The sequence below is a fragment of the Bemisia tabaci genome, chromosome 2, assembly GCF_918797505.1.
Source record: "Bemisia tabaci chromosome 2, PGI_BMITA_v3".
NCBI classification, from domain to species: domain Eukaryota; kingdom Metazoa; phylum Arthropoda; class Insecta; order Hemiptera; family Aleyrodidae; genus Bemisia; species Bemisia tabaci.
Genome location: NC_092794.1, coordinates 22,191,795 through 22,207,638, shown reverse-complemented (window position 1 = coordinate 22,207,638; position 15,844 = coordinate 22,191,795). Strand labels below are relative to the sequence as shown.

Here is a 15,844-nt window from a genome sequence, read left to right as displayed (position 1 = left end):
GCAATTTTACAAAGGATGCACTTTGCGATGGTGGAACTGTAAAATTGCGTATCGTTGTCCGTGGAGTTTCAAAATCTTCGCGTCCATTTTATTTTATTTGGATTACATTTTGCAATAGGGAATACCACTATCTCTGGCTTTCCTATAAAAGCACATATCTGCGTAGGGAAACCATTAGCATGTATGTTATTTATAAAATGGGCCAGAAATAGTGATTCCTTGTGGAAAAATGTAATCCATTTAGGAGAACGATCGAACTCCTTTGCTTAAAATACTCACAGGATATCCCTCACGCTCGTAGAAAGGAACAATTAGGGGAATTCCTAAGAAATGACGTTGAGGATTATAATTTTCGAATTTAAAAAGTAAAAGCGAACGGAACAACTGTAGACTCTTCGGTATCATCAGTTTAGGTATTTCATTTCAACAAAAAAAGCTACAGTGGATATCAAATAACGACCTATCGGGCGTACCAACGCAATTTGACCGGTTCCGGCTGAACTACATATAATGTACCGTATGTACGTACGTAAAACGATGTATTTACGTATTATCGCATATAGCGACATAACGGCCTTCGCGACGGAATTTCCTCGAAATTTCAGGCTAGGCTAGCGACTAAAACGACCGGAGCATCACCCAGTGAGGCAATGCACTTTTAATGATCTCTATTTCGGACTATCAATACAAGTGTAAATAAAGAGAAGAAAATTAGATAGATTTTATGTAGATCGCTTTAAATTACAACAATTCATTCAGTGTGCGCAAAAAATCCACCCCAGGAACAAGTTCTTTTTATTTTTTTATTTTTGATTTTTCACCTTGTGATGGGGCTTTTGGCTTTCGTGCATCGGCACAAAAAACCAAGCAAGATGAGAGCTGCTTGACTCCGTCCGTTTGAGTAATAGCGCCAAACACAGTGCGGTCGACAGGGATCGCATATTAACGCCTACAAGACCGTGTGAATACTTCACGCATTGCGCCAAACACAGTACGGTCTCCTAGATCGGCTTGGAACGCATATTAGCGCCTACGAGACTGTGGGAATACTTCACGCATTGCGCCTAACACAGTACGGTCTCCTCGATCGGCTTGGAACGCATATTAACGCCTACGAGGCTGTAGGAATACTTCAGGTATTGCGCCAAACACAATGATATCAGCGTGAAACACATATCGATGGCTAACGAGCAATACCGCCTATCTGCAAACGGACGCTTTTGTGGAGCGAAGAGAAAACTTCGCAATTTCGCTTAAATCTAAGTATCTATTATAACAACTATCGGCTATAACAACCGAAAAAGGCCGATCCCTTAAAGGTCGTTATATTTGATTTCCACTGTACGTGAAACTAGGCAGAGTCGTAAAGTTTGGAGACCTGATTCAAAAAGCGGCAAAAATGATGACCGACAAAACTTACTGATTTCTGTTTTCAGATTTGATCCAACCAATTTGCTTGCCCTTTGCACCTGAAATCAAAAGCAACAAGTGGGTCAACTATGAGCCTTTCGTGGCTGGATGGGGAACAGTAGCCAGTAGTAAGTATCTTTAACCATTATTGTTTACGCAATGTTTCTCTAGAAACGCTTTGTTCTTCGTAGTTGATTTTGGAAATTTTTATCCAAGAATTTTGTACTTCCTTCTCATGAGAAATTAATAAACATAGACCCCTTTCCGCCATAAAAAATTTCTGGCTATGCTATGATCACCAGTTTTTCAAGAAATCAGCAACATAGTAAGCCTTTTTTAAAAATACTTGTTGATCACGTTACTTATTGCGGAATCATCGTACGGCAAGTAAGACCTCAGAACTCGATATACCCTTTGAGAATTTTGTCCTTTCGAAGTTTGAACGAGAAACTTGGTGTTTCAGACGGACCACCTAGCACGGCCCTTCGGCAAGTTCAAGTACCTGTCGTGGATAACGAGGAGTGTAAATACGACTACAGGAATATCCAAACAGCCGTCATTGATGATCGAGTCCTTTGCGCAGGTCTTGCGCAAGGTGGAAAAGATTCGTGCCAGGTAAGACATTTTAGTAACATATATATGGACGTATTTATGCTAAAAGGAATTATGTCACTCGCAAACCCCATGCACATAGTTCTTTTTAGCATAAATACATCCAAATTTAGTGGGACGACCGCTATCCATTAAGCATAAGAACACAAGTACTCGAAGTGATTCGATGGAGAGAAAATAGAGAAAACGGGTCAGCATAGCGAAAGTACACAAAAACACAGTTGAAATTCTCGGAGTAGAATCAAGTGGCAAAGCGTGAATGATCGATTATCGATATTTCCCCATTTGAAGATATGGTAAAGAATCGATCATTAAGGTGATCGTTGCAAACAACCTGTTTATCGATCCTTTTCCATAGGTTTAAATGGCAGATCAATCGATAAATCGCAAAGCACACCACGCCACTGGTGTAACTCGGTGTACATGTCACTCTGGAGATACAAATTCTTAAGAGCAACCCGAGACCATGATAACAGTAGAAAAACAAGGGGAAAACGGGGAACAAGGCTAAAATACACAATTAATAAAAACTGAGGCGTTCCGACTCAAAACTGAGTTATTTCCAGTTACAATAGAAACAAGTACAATAGAAACATAAAGAAACCGATGAAAACCTGAGCCCCCCATAGTCGCTCTGGAGTCTACAAAGCGCCCAAAAAATCCAAAATATATTAATGCAGAGCGAAAGCTACTCTTTTCACGGAGTGACTGATACTCTAATGCAGCGGAATCCATAAGTTTTCCGCGGACGGTCGTGAGCTCCCGTGAAGCGAATTTTACTCTGCATTCATATTACTCCAGTTTTTTGGGCGCATTGGATGAAAACTCCGGCCATGCAAGCCGTAATTACGGGCTATGTAGATATAGGCACCACCCGGGCATAATTCTGGGCATAGGATCCGTTGCTCCGGCCATTGAATCCGGAGCAGTTGAAGCCTTACGGTTGCAGCACTCGAAACTTTCGGCCACCGAGCCCGAAACGGATGTCACCTTTATACGGCCCAGAACTTTTCTCTCGGCGCACAGTGGATCGAGACAATAGGAGAGCTCGGACAAAATTTGGAAGCTTTAAACGCTTATAACTCCGTTAAAACAAAAATGTGAGGTTCTATGAGTGGACCCATTGGTTTCCGTGTAAAATTTTCTTCTAAAATCACCCCTTGAAATTTAAAGTGCGTGACAAAATAAACGGGTTCGTGACATTGCACCCACCTGCGATGCACCCATCCTTATCTAACTTCCCTAACTTAACCTAACCTAAACTAACCTAACCTAACCTAACCTACTTAACCTAACCTAACCTAACCCAACCTAACCTAATCTAACCTAACCTAACTTAACCTAACCTAACCCAACCTAACAGCTGGGTGGATGCATCGCAGGTGGATGCAACGTCCTGAGCCCAAAATAAACATCAAAATTTGCAATTATAGTAAAAAATTTAATGTCCGACCTCTCTGATTGACTCGATCCACTGTGCGGCGAACGTTTCGGGTTTTGTTTTATTTTATTTTTTATTTTTTTTTCACATTTTTGAAGCTTGTTTCTTGTTTATTTTTTTCAACCTTGCTTACTAACTTAGTCTGACTTTATAATTAACCAGGGTGACAGCGGTGGTCCACTGATGATTCCTCAAGGACTGACGTTCTATTTGATCGGAGTCGTTTCGTACGGCAAAAAATGCGCAGAGCCTGGATTCCCCGGAGTTTATACTCGCGTTTCCAACTACCTTGATTGGATTGCCCAGACAACCAAATAGTTTCCTCCAACCACAAATTTCTCCGCATAACCGCGCGAGCCTGGACGCTATTAAGATTTCACGAGCGCAGAGACTTTAAACAGGAATTACCGAGCAAATGATCGAAATATCATTAAAAGAAGGGAGTATCACCGAAAAAAAAGATTGGTAGAATTTACCATTCCTTCACACTGTATTTCACACAGCGTCAATTCAGAGTCAATTCCGCCAGAAGAAAGGTTAACGTTACTATATACTGGTACAGGTATCCATTCCTCTGGCAGAATCGACTTGAAGATTGGTAGAATTTACTATTCTTTCACGCTGAGTGAAATACAGCGTGAAGGAATGGTAAATTCTACCACTCTTTTTTTTTCAGTGTATAAATGGCCAACAAAGTCGAGTCAAACCCAACGTTCAAAGCGAAAATGATGGGTTAAGCGTAGGTTTAAAATAAGCCCATCAAAATGGGTCAGCGATGCGACTGTTGAGTTTTGCCAGTCAAAATTAAGAACAGCGGGCTGATTGTCGTTGCATCGTGAAGTCAATAAATTCATTAATTTGATTTCAATCGCCGGTCTATAGACTAACCAGTCTAGCATCCACACTACCATAATTTCTATCCCGTAATTGTCGACGATACAAAACTGAGCCTGAGTAGTTCATCCGTCATGGATGCATCATTATTCTAAAAACGGATGACCTCTTTTTGCATATTCAGTAATTTTTATAATCACGTGGGCCAAAACAAATCAAATTCCAAAGCAGCCTTGCCTCGTATCAGAAGTGTTAAGACTGAGTTAAAGGGAAACCTGAATCTTAAAATAATTACTCAAGTGCCATCGTTGAATCTTAATGAACGATTTTTACCTGTTTAACCGGGGATTAAAATTAATCAAAATTTGTATTGTAATGTTCTGATATCGGAAAAAATAAAATACACTTGACGAAAACACGATCCTTACTTTCTCCTTTGACTTTCTCCTGTCTATTTCCTGATGACCTGGCTGAAGAGGTAAAAACAAAAGCCATTTTTTTGTGCGAGAAAGTAGAAAAAGTCTTAGTTAATAATTGGACGTATTCAAATGGTAAAAACAACTTTGAGCAAATGAATTAAACGATACGGAACTCTGAAGCACGCAAATCGTATGCACATACTTTCTTTTGGTTTAATTTAGTTTCATCACAGAAAAAGAAAGTGCAGTCATATGCACATGGTGTTCCATATTATATTTCAACTATTCAGTTTGTTCAACTAAACTTTCAGTTCGTGTAACCAAATCCATGTGACTAAAGTTCTCTTATCAGTTAAACTTGACTTATGAGTTCGATTACACGAACTGATAGTTCGGTTTGACAAATCTAGTACCTACGGAGAGAATGGAGCATACCAAACGTTCTGTTCATATACCTAACCGAACTTCGTTTTTCGTAAATGGTTTCCTTAAGCATCTGAAATACGTCAGAAAGTGCCTAGAACGAGGATCTAGCCCACACATGCAAGTGAAGTTGCCTGTGTTCTGAGTTGAAGGCGCTCTAACGACATGATGCAAGTGAAGTTGCCCGTGTTCTGAGTTGAAGGCGTTCTAACGACATGATACAAATGCATGCGCACTGCGTTAACTGCGTAGCGCGCAGTATACTTTGTAACCGTGAAAAGTTTTTTATTTATATATTATATGGGTGGATGTTGCACAATTTGTCGTAAATCACAAAATAATATTGAAAAAAAAAAGAGTCTTCCTCTTCTTCTTCCATGAACGACTAGGGCATAGCCCTGTTTGACAGGCCATCCGGTATCGAGCACAATAAACTATGTAAATATGACGGATCTAAAAATCACTAAAAATAAAGGACAAACTCCGCCTGTGTTGTCTTTGAGGTAGTACTGCCGCACAGTGGATCAAGTCAATGGGAGAGGTCGGACAAAATTTTGAAACTTTAAACTCTCATAACTTCATTTATACAAAACTTTGAGGTTCTAAAAGTAGTTTCTTTGGTTTTCTCGTAACATTTTCTTCCAAAAACATCCCTTGAAATTTAATATGTGATGAAATAAACATTACAATTTGCAGTTTCAGTAAAACATTTTATGTCCGACCTCTCTAATTGACTCGATCCGCTGTGTGCCGGTCCAAAGCCCGGGCTAAGGAAGAGGGTTCGAAGGTGAGGCTAGCAACCTGCCTCCATCCGGCGAGACACCCAATCAGCTCAAATAAAAAAACAAAAGAATCAAAAAACAAAATGAAATGAAATGTCGCAATTCGATGGTGAAACTACCACGTATCTCGGTTTGTGACTTTGCAGACCTCTTGTCATAATTTATTTTTTAAATGGAAAACCACTCAATTCGTAAAAACTTCCGTGATTTTCCTTCTCTGCGAAGAAAACTCTGTGAAAACTTCGAGGAATGATATTGATTTTTTTTCATTTACAAAAATAAAATGGGAGCGGAGATTTTCAAACGTCGCAAATGAGATACGTGGTCTAGTAAGTTCACTGTCGAATTGATATTGAGCTGTATGGGAAAAAGTAGCAGCATTAACTGCAATGTAATTGGACGTATTTCTATCAAACGGAGCTATGTGCATTAAGACATGAGCCCTGAGACCCATAAGAGTACATGCATAACAGGGCTCACGTCATAATGCACATAGTTCTGTTACATAGAAATACGTCCAATTAAGCCCCTTTGGCTCTCACCTCTAAATCCTAAATGCATCGGATACCATTAGGTCATGCTGTAGTAATCAAATTTAATCAATACCGATTCAATCGCAGAAAATAGCACTTTGGACTTGGCCGAGACAAGATTGAACAAACCCTCAATTGAGCTCAGCTAGTATCATTGCAGCCCACATATTTCATCACTTTTTATGTTCCTCCAGTCATTACTCCCCCTGCTATTTAAAATTTTATCACGTCATTAGAGGAAAAGTAAATTCACAACTCGTGCACCCCGGTGTAGTGCGTTTATGCCAGTTGGAACTGCAATAAGTATAGTGTGTAATCAAACATATTCACGGTGAAACGTCCAAACCACGTATTCCGGTTTGCGACGTTGCAGATCTCTTGCCACATTTTATTTTTAAATGGAAAACGACTCAAGGTCGATACTTAAAAACTTCCGTGATTTTTCTATTCCGTGCGGTGCAAATTCTGAATAAATTTCAAGGCATGGTGTTGATTTTTTCTTCTTTAAAAAAGTAAGAAGGAGTGGAAATTTTAAAACACTGCAAAGGGAATACGTGGTTTGGGAGTTCCACCGTCGATAAATGGCAAACTGGAGGGATTGCCGCAGAGTATCGGTAACAAAGTTTGTATCATACGTATATATATTTATAAAGAGAGGTCCTAGGTTCGCTGAGGGGCAATATTGCAACAGTTAAAGAGGCTTTACATATTGGACTTGTCTCGAGAGAGGCGCATATTATGACGATATACTCTTAGGCTATATAGCATCAAAAAAAGAGGATACTACTATTGTTGCAGTGGAAATACAATTATAAACTGGAAACTCAGCTTCTTGCTTAGACAACTTCAGGATCAGAATAATGCTTCATCTACGCATGCACGAGCCGAGTAACATGATTGAAGTTCCTTGCATACTCTTATAAATCCTTGATCTTTTAATATTTGGTATGAATTTAACTCTACTCTTCTTTTTTTCTTCCGCCTTTTGCTTGGAAGGAGTTGCAAAATTAATATCTCACCAAAGACGTTTTGACGGGAACAAAAACACCGTGGAGGTCACTCACTTGAGTGCCTTATCATGCGTCAAATGTTAATTATTATTGTATCTTTAATTGTTTTCGAAGCCCAGATAGGACATGCCACCAGACGGAGTATTGCAGAATTAAGAATCGACACAAAAGGTGAAAATTAAGTTTTTACTTTCTTGTACAATGATACGCATATATTATACTATTGCACTATTATACGCAAGAAAGGATTAGTCAGATTCACCCCAGTAGATTGGCTTTACCTAGTCGCTACATACTGACGGTGAAACTCCCAAATCACCCGATTCTCGGTTTGGGACGTTACAGATCTCTCGCCACATTTTATTTTTAAATGGAAAATGACTCAATATCAATGCTTAAAAACTTTCATGAAATTTTTTCTTTGTGCGAGGAAAATTCTGGAAAAATTTCAAGGAGTTATGTTAATTTGTTCTCGTGAAAAAAATGAAAAAGTAGCGGAGCTTTTAGAACACCGCAAACGAGGTACGTGATTTGGAGGAGTTTCACCATCACTTTATAAAAACCGCTTTCACAGCGCTCTGCGACACCTATCCAAGTAGCACAGATTGCAATAAGTAGCAAATTTAGTAAAAATATTGCAATTTAACTGAGTGTTTTTCATGTTGCATAGTTTCTATTTGAATGGGCCCCATTTATTGAAACTTATTGCAATAAAATTGAAAATAGTTGCAATTTTTCATTGCATTGCATATTGCCTATCTTTCTGACACATGAAGCTCATTTTGTTCATTGTTTAAAATCGGCATAAATCGACTAAATGATGTAAAACTATCGCAATTCATTGGTAAAAAAAATTAGAATTGTATTGAAATCGGATTGCAATAATTTCAATATTTTGGTTGCTCTGTGCTTATTGACACGGATGGGGTTTGTTTACATTGGTCGAACTTTCGGGCTCCATGATAGCCGACCAATTAGAGAGCGGCACATTTTTTCTGTAGTAAAAGGATTTGGGATGGTAATACTCTCCCGTATTCAGGTACTTTATTCTCCTTGGACTCTTTGCTTCAGAAACCATCCTTGACCAGCAGCTCGGAGAGACCGCCTTTTCATGGGACCAGACATCAGAAGTAACCTTATTAAGGACAAATGGGACAGACTCAATGGTCTCAAAGAGCACGAGACCAGTTTCGTCGAGCAAAGCGCCGTTTCAAGTTACAAAATCCAGAATGATAGTGTACGGCGAAAGTGCCAAGCTTGGCACATGGCCCTGGATAGCGGCTCTTGGATATACTAAGTGGTTCTCGAAAAAGATCAGGTGGGGCTGTGGAGGATCACTTATTTCCACGCGACACGTTCTAACCGCCGCGCACTGTGCCAGTGTTCCTTTTCCGCAAAGACTGTAAGTATACCTTGCAGCCCGACCACAGCCCACTTCCGACTTCCGACCTAATAGCCAAGTACCAATATAGGAGTTCATGAATGTAGGAAAGAGGTCAGAAAAGGTTAAAGAAGATTCTTGTAAATTTTTGGTCGCTAAATTAGAATTTGATATTTCCCACCAAATCGGCCGCCTTAAGCGTTCTCCGGAAAAGCCGGAAAACTGCCAGGAATAACGTTTTTACGCTGCATAAGTTCTGAATATTCTGATAACTCTCTTGAATTTAGAACACCCTTATGCAAGCCTTCCACACCCCATCTCGGGCCCTGGTACCAAGTATCTAAGATCCGGGCCCTATGAATGCCGCCGCCACCCCCCCCCCCCCGCCCCCTTAGCACCAGAAAAATAATTGTAAATAAATTGAAAATCAATAAGGTTAGAATGATGAACAAGTAAATAAAGTAAATAAATGCTAATTCAGTTTAAGGACAGAAGTTTATTCACATTCAAAAAATAATGTATGTACAAAAAATCTTGGAAATAGATAGAACTCTATAAAAAAGTAAGAGGAATTCTACAGTGCCCCAGCGTGCTTTTGAAAATTTATTGACCTTCTGCGAGATTATTAGGGTAAATTTTTCTAATTTTCCGTATGAGACTACAGGGTTATATGTGAATTCAAAGTTGTGTGTCACGGGCCCCGGTACCAGGGATCCAGTATCCCCACCCTTGTGGCGGGCCTGCCCTTTTGAGATCTAGTGGTCTGGACTATTAGTAGAGCACTGCATCATCCCCGTTGAAGATCCTTCCGCTAATATTAAAGTAAAAGTTCACATTGGTTCAAAAAGGTATTCTTTTTGTGACTCGTCAAGAGGCTCTTTTACAAGAAAAATATGTGCGAGTCATCTTAATAATATTGTTAATGATCTACAGGGCCGGATTGACTTGCTTGCCGCCCATGGGCCGCCTGTATTTTGTCGCCCCCTTCTCAATCGTTTTGAAACATCAATAAAAACCATCGAATGAACGTGTCGAAGGGGAAGGTGTGCATAAGATGCATTTACTCGTGTTGGACACATTTTTTGCGAAAGCCCTGTCAACACTACTAGCAAAAATTCACGTAACTTGGCGCGAAAGTTAAGTTCCGTAAACCTATCTCTGTGTGGACAAGGCCTTCCATTTCCATGAAATGAACGTAAATATTATGAAAAAACAAACATAAATGTGCTTTAATAATTTTAACTTCCGCCGCTGCGCCGCGCCGACCGCACTGTTAAATGCGTGAGGTATTCCTACAGTCTTATATGCGCTATGCGCCTTTCACACCCGAAATGCTGCGCCCGCATGCACTGAACTACGGACCGCTGCTGCACGCACTAAGTTTGACGTAATGCGGGAAGTGTTCATGCAGTCTTGTAGGCGCTATGCGTTCCACGCCGCCGCCCGCTGCTGACCGCAGCGATCGTACTGTCTTTGACGCAATGCGTGAAGTATTCATGCGGTCTTGTAGGCGCTATTGTGTGTTACATGCCGAAGCCGACCGCCAAGCCGCGCGTTTCTCCTGTTCATCTCAAGTTCTCGTCATCATTGCTCTCTGCGCCGCGCCGTTCCAGGCCAAATTCTGTGTTCGGTTTCTCTCTTAGTCTTGACTAGAGTCCCTTTATACTGAGAGTGAAGACAATTTGAATCCATTTCTGATTGGTTCCCGTATTTTAGGCCTTCACAGTGTCACAAACGGGAATAAAGATTACAGTTTCATCGATTGCAAAGATTATAATCTGGAATGGACCGGGGAATTACGGGTTCGGCAAGGAACAAACGGAATGAGGGAAGGAACGAAGAAAGGAATTCGAGAATGGGCCGATCAAAGATTACGAAAAACGTTCAATTTCTGTAATCTTTATTCCCGTTTGTGACTCCATGAAGGGTGTTGTCTTGACTCTCAGTATAAAGGGACTCTAGTCTTGACTCGACTAATTAAAGATGCTGTCTATTGTATCACAGAAAGACAACAAAATTACAGATTTACTCTCGGGAAATGAGTGATTTTGTCACTTTTTCTCGTTTGTAATTTTTCCTCTGAATCCGATTCTTCTTCATAGCTACATTTAAAAAAATTGCAAAATTTGCCGTCATGGGCTGCGGCCCATGTGGCCACCCCCTTAATCCGGCCCTGATGATCTAATTTTAAAATTTTACAGTTACGTTGTTCGGTTGGGCGAGTTAAATTTAGATCCTACAGTGGAAGATGGAGCATCGCCGGTAAACTTTTCAATCGAAAAAATAATCATACATCCAGGCTTTACCTCCAGTACATTGGTCAATGATATCGCTGTTTTACGACTGGCACAAGAAGTTACACTCAGTGGTGTGTTCTCTTTAGAGTTGTTCCTATCCATTTAAGGAAACACAGTATTAAGATAAAATAAGTTGGTAAGAGGTCACTCATTAATTATTCTTCTTGAGGAAACGTGCTCTTTAATCGTGTTAAAGCTTCGGTTATTCTTTCTCTCTATGTTAGAAATATTCGGTTTAAATTTCAAGCCACGATGATAGTTCGAACTTTTCTTAAAAAATAAAATAGGAGCGGAGATTTGGAAACACCGCAACCGGGATACGCGCTTTTGCAGTTTCTCCTTCGATGTGCATGTTGCACGACTCGACAAAGTTCATGCATGGGCTTAACGTCTTTTTTAAATTCAATTTTAGGCATAGTGGTGTGTTTTGCAGAATATTTTTTATTAATAAATTAAGAGTGAAGTTCAAAACCCGATAAGCGGCATCAAGCTTTCGAATAATACTGCCGTACTGAGGAAAAATGCCGTATGAACCTTCAGGCGTTGCCAAAGTTCCTTTGATAAAATACGAATTTATTGAGAAGGTTTTGAATATTTTTCTACCAATTTCCTAGATAATTTCGTTCCAATTCAATCTGAAATATTTGAACATTTCAAGGAAAAATATGCTTAACTTTCTTCTAAAATAAATGTTTTTTCAGGGTAAATTTGGCAACGTTCGAATGTTAATATGGCGTTTTTTCTCAGCATGGCAGGATATTGCATGATGTCTTCACTATTTCTTGGAAAAACTGCAAGCCTTTATCTTCGTTTCATGGACTATCCTTTTACAGAAAAACTTCTATAGTCTCGGTCCATCTTATTTCACTAGAAACATTAAAAAATTGGTCACGAAAATTAATTGGTTGATCCGAGAAAAGAATTTTGGAAGCAATCGATGAAGACGAGGATCAGTGAAGTTCATGCTACTTTTCTTTCCAGGTTTGATCAAACCAGGAAATTTGCCATTCAAGCCAGAATTTGAAGACAACTCGTGGGATGGATATGATGCCGTCGTGATTGGATGGGGCTCTTATGACTCTCAAGGTAAGTGTCATCTTTTTCCGATACTATTTACACAACATTAATTTGAAAAACGCCGCCATTACTAAAGCGTGGGGTATTTAACACTCATCAATAGTAGACTGATGAGTGGCGTCAGGTGGCGTCAATGATTGATTGATTAATTGAGCATTGACGCTATAATCATTATGTAGCCGCTATCATTTAAAATATATATTATATGTTTCGGTTAAAAATTGTGAAGCGTCAAAGCGAGCACTGGTGGCAAGAAACATATAACGAACTAGCCGAAATAACTCAACACTGCTCATCGCCAAGCCTTTCGGAGGTGGACCTCTCATGTTAGCACGTAGAATATTATTCCTTAAATCAAGCTTTTGCACCTTTCTCTACTCATTCGTTTCAAGGTAGTAAATGTCATCTCATTAAAAGTCCTTAGTTACTTTTGACGAGGAGCAGGCCTCTAAAGTTTTGACTTATTTTGGATCGGAATATCGTTATCAATGGCGTTCCGAATGCTATTAATTTTGTTTTCGTTGATGATTCTTCCATATTATCGGTTTTTATTTTCAAAGTTAATTGCTGTCGATTTTCAATACGCCAAGGCGGAGCTCTGCCTTTTAGTTTCACAACAAGCAGAAAAATACGTTTTCTCTATTGAAATGATCCTCGCCTCGTCAATGGACGAATTGTTTTTTTATCTTTCCAATCATCCTGTGATGTTTAAGGTTTTGCTCATACTTTAGGCTTTAACAACACTTCATTGATATTGCAGTCCTCAGTCAAAGTAATGCTCTTCAACAAGTCCAAATCCCCATCTGGAGTATCGAGGATTGTGGAGCCATCTACGCTCCACTGGGACCCGTCATTGATGATCGAGTCGTGTGCGCAGGCTCCAAAGAAGGAAAAGGGGCATGCAAGGTAAAAAAATTAGAATTTTGACGTCCATGGAAAAAAGCTGAAGCGAGGAAAACTTTTTAGGAGAGCAATTTTCATCAAGATTGGCTAGAACAGCAGAATCAACAAAAATCCTTTAAATTGTCCTTGTAAATGAGAAAAATATAAAAAATCCAAATTCTGATTCGTTTTTTAATTTTTTTTAAATAAATGAAAATCAACCAAAAGATCTTAAAATTTTCTGTGAGTATTTATGAACAAGTGAATAATAATAATAGCGTTTATTGATGATAAAATCACACATACAATTTGAACAAAAAAACTTTACCACGCCCAAATACCTTATGGCCTAGGCCGTCTGGGGAACAAGTGAATACAATTATCACAGAAAATTCCTAAGGAATTTTAGTCTACGGCAGCTGAAGAAGTAAAACGTGGGCGGAGATTTACGACGTCGCATAATTTGATGAATTTTTTTTTCAATTGGACGTATTTCTATCAAACGGAACTTAGCGCCAATTTGAGTTCCTTTTGAGAAATTTAGAATGCTGGATAGCGCGTTCTGTCAAATGGAACTAAGCGCCATTGAAAAGCATTGCGAGTATAGGACGGAATGAGCCCGACGCCCAGTTCCGCCGCCAATCAAAGCCCCCCCGCTATCTTCCTCACCCTATGGCGCTTAGTTCCGTTGAACAGAAATACGTCCAATTAAGTCTTGAAATACGATGATTTTAATTTAAACACATCCCTTCTTAACAGTTTTGAGAGATGTAAGTAGGTTCATGTATAAGTAGGTACCTTTTTTGAGTATAGATTTTTTTTTTTTTTTTTTTTTTTTTTTTTTTATTGCTTTCTCGGTCCTAAAATCATTCGTTTGCATGTTGACCAGGGGGACAGTGGTGGTCCACTAATGATTCGTTATGGAGCGAAGTCCGAGTACTTCCTGATTGGAGTTGCCTCCCAAGGCTATGGATCCTGCACCCACTCTGGATATCCCGTAATTTTTACTCGTGTCTCAGCATACCTCCATTGGATTGCTGAGGTAGCGAAATAGTTACCTCGACGCCCGTTTCTACCTCCTTGCAGATTGTTGTAGACCTGAGCAGTGTTACTGAAGAATTCGACGGAAAAATAAATCTCTAACGATAGATATCTATACTCTCGTAAAAATTGGCGATAGGAGCTGCGTTTCAAAATACCATAGGAATTCTTATAGCCGGCTAAAGAAGGCAATAGAAAATCATATAGCTGGCTGTAGAAAGCGGAGCAAATCATATAGCCGGGCTATACGAAGCGATAAAAAAGTATGCAGCCGGGCTTTACACTTTATCGCCATCGGCTATAAAAGGCTATAAGAAATTGTGTAGAAATTCGTGTGCTTTGAAAATCATTAAGTTTGATACGGAACCACCATAATATTCACAAAACACACATTATATTTTCCTTTAATACATATTTTTTTTCATTAATTAAAATGAGAATCCATACAGGATGTGCAAATATTTCAAAATCATTAGTTGAAAAACGCTGACTCCGCAAGATTATATTGGAGCCTAACACAGAGCGGAACGGCGTGCTGCTAGCGATAAGCGCGCACCAGCGCCTGCAAACCTAACAGGGATACTTCACGCATGGTGTAATGCGTGAAGTATCCCTGTTAGGTTTGTAGGCGCTAGGGCGCTTAACGCGCTGGCTGCCTGCCCGCCGCGCCGCAGCGTGCCACGGCGCTTGAAGCAACTATTTCACACCAGAGGTATTGCACAGTATCATACGAAATTGAAGGCGCTCCAACATATTAGGAATGGCAGGCATCCTTCAAAAGTACGGAGCTTTCCGCGCAAAAGAAATCAAGATACTACGGCCCAAAAATAGGGCGGTAATCCAAAAACAGTCCTAGCATCCGTAATTAGTAACATTTAGCATACACTTTATCGCCTGGCTGTTGCTCGATCGCCATCGGCTATAAAAGGCTATACGAAATTGTGTAGCCGGCTATAGAAGCTATTGGAAATCTTACAGCCGGCTTTAGGTCTATGATATTTTGGAACACAGATTCTACTGCCAATTTTTACCAAGGTACCAGAAAACGATGTGCGAGAAAAACAACTGAAATTTAACAGAAACTGTTAAGACGTTTGACCAATTTAAAGTTGGTTGCTGGAGAAATATGTATTATTGTATTACATGAAATCGAAATTCCTTGATTGGATTGAACAAATAACAAATTAGTGTCTCATAATCACAAATGTATTTCACAAAACTAATGTAGACCCTGTGGTTGACCTTGTAAATGAAAGATGGTTCTTAAATATAATGATCATGATAACGAAGTATATTTTTCATATTCATAACCATTAAAGGAGCACAAAATTATCACGTTGTTTGCCACTGCTTGTGAAATGGTTATTATGGTTATTTTTTTATTTTATGTAGCTACGTTGGCTATCAATGTCTTTACAGACTGATACATTCATATTATGAAGCTTAAACCTACTCATACGATGCTGATATTTTCTGATATACCATGTTGAATGAAGACGAACGTATGGTCATACAAAACACAAGCAGACATCCACCTTTATTTCCCTTGACATGTCATGAGGGATTTTAGCGTTCTTTTAATTGTGTTTTTTATAATTTTTTCTGAATTTTTCATCTTATTATATTTTCTCTCACTCAGAAACTCATAAAGGTGCGACGTTACGTAATCTATTTTGAACTAAAGGTGTGCATGTGTCTCCTG

At 39.4% G+C, this 15,844-nt stretch overlaps 2 protein-coding genes across 9 annotated transcripts in view; both read left to right on the top strand.

Annotated features, from left to right (window-relative positions):
• The window catches only part of LOC109043527 (transmembrane protease serine 9), a 54,335-nt gene that overhangs the window by 14,555 nt on the left and 23,936 nt on the right, over positions 1 to 15,844 (top strand). Inside the window, exons 6-9 of the mRNA XM_072296184.1 lie at positions 1,437 to 1,538; positions 1,874 to 2,025; positions 3,626 to 3,780; positions 3,967 to 4,025. Coding sequence (XP_072152285.1) covers positions 1,437 to 1,538; positions 1,874 to 2,025; positions 3,626 to 3,780; positions 3,967 to 4,025 — 468 coding nt within the window. The remainder of the gene's footprint in view (positions 1 to 1,436; positions 1,539 to 1,873; positions 2,026 to 3,625; positions 3,781 to 3,966; positions 4,026 to 15,844) is intronic.
• On the top strand, positions 6,634 to 15,431 carry LOC109043620 (venom protease). Of its 8 annotated transcripts, none has more exons than XM_072296934.1 (7): positions 6,634 to 7,076; positions 7,451 to 7,635; positions 8,536 to 8,866; positions 11,047 to 11,213; positions 12,124 to 12,228; positions 12,980 to 13,125; positions 13,991 to 15,431. In XM_072296934.1, exons 2-7 carry the CDS (start codon positions 7,533 to 7,535, stop codon positions 14,153 to 14,155), a joined length of 1,017 nt encoding a protein of 338 aa, XP_072153035.1. In that variant the 5' UTR covers positions 6,634 to 7,076; positions 7,451 to 7,532; the 3' UTR covers positions 14,156 to 15,431. The 8 variants fall into 8 exon arrangements, with proteins under 8 accessions (XP_072153035.1, XP_072153040.1, XP_072153041.1 ...); XM_072296936.1 differs by having other exon boundaries at positions 6,642 to 7,068; positions 7,579 to 7,635; XM_072296937.1 differs by having other exon boundaries at positions 6,642 to 7,076; positions 7,579 to 7,635.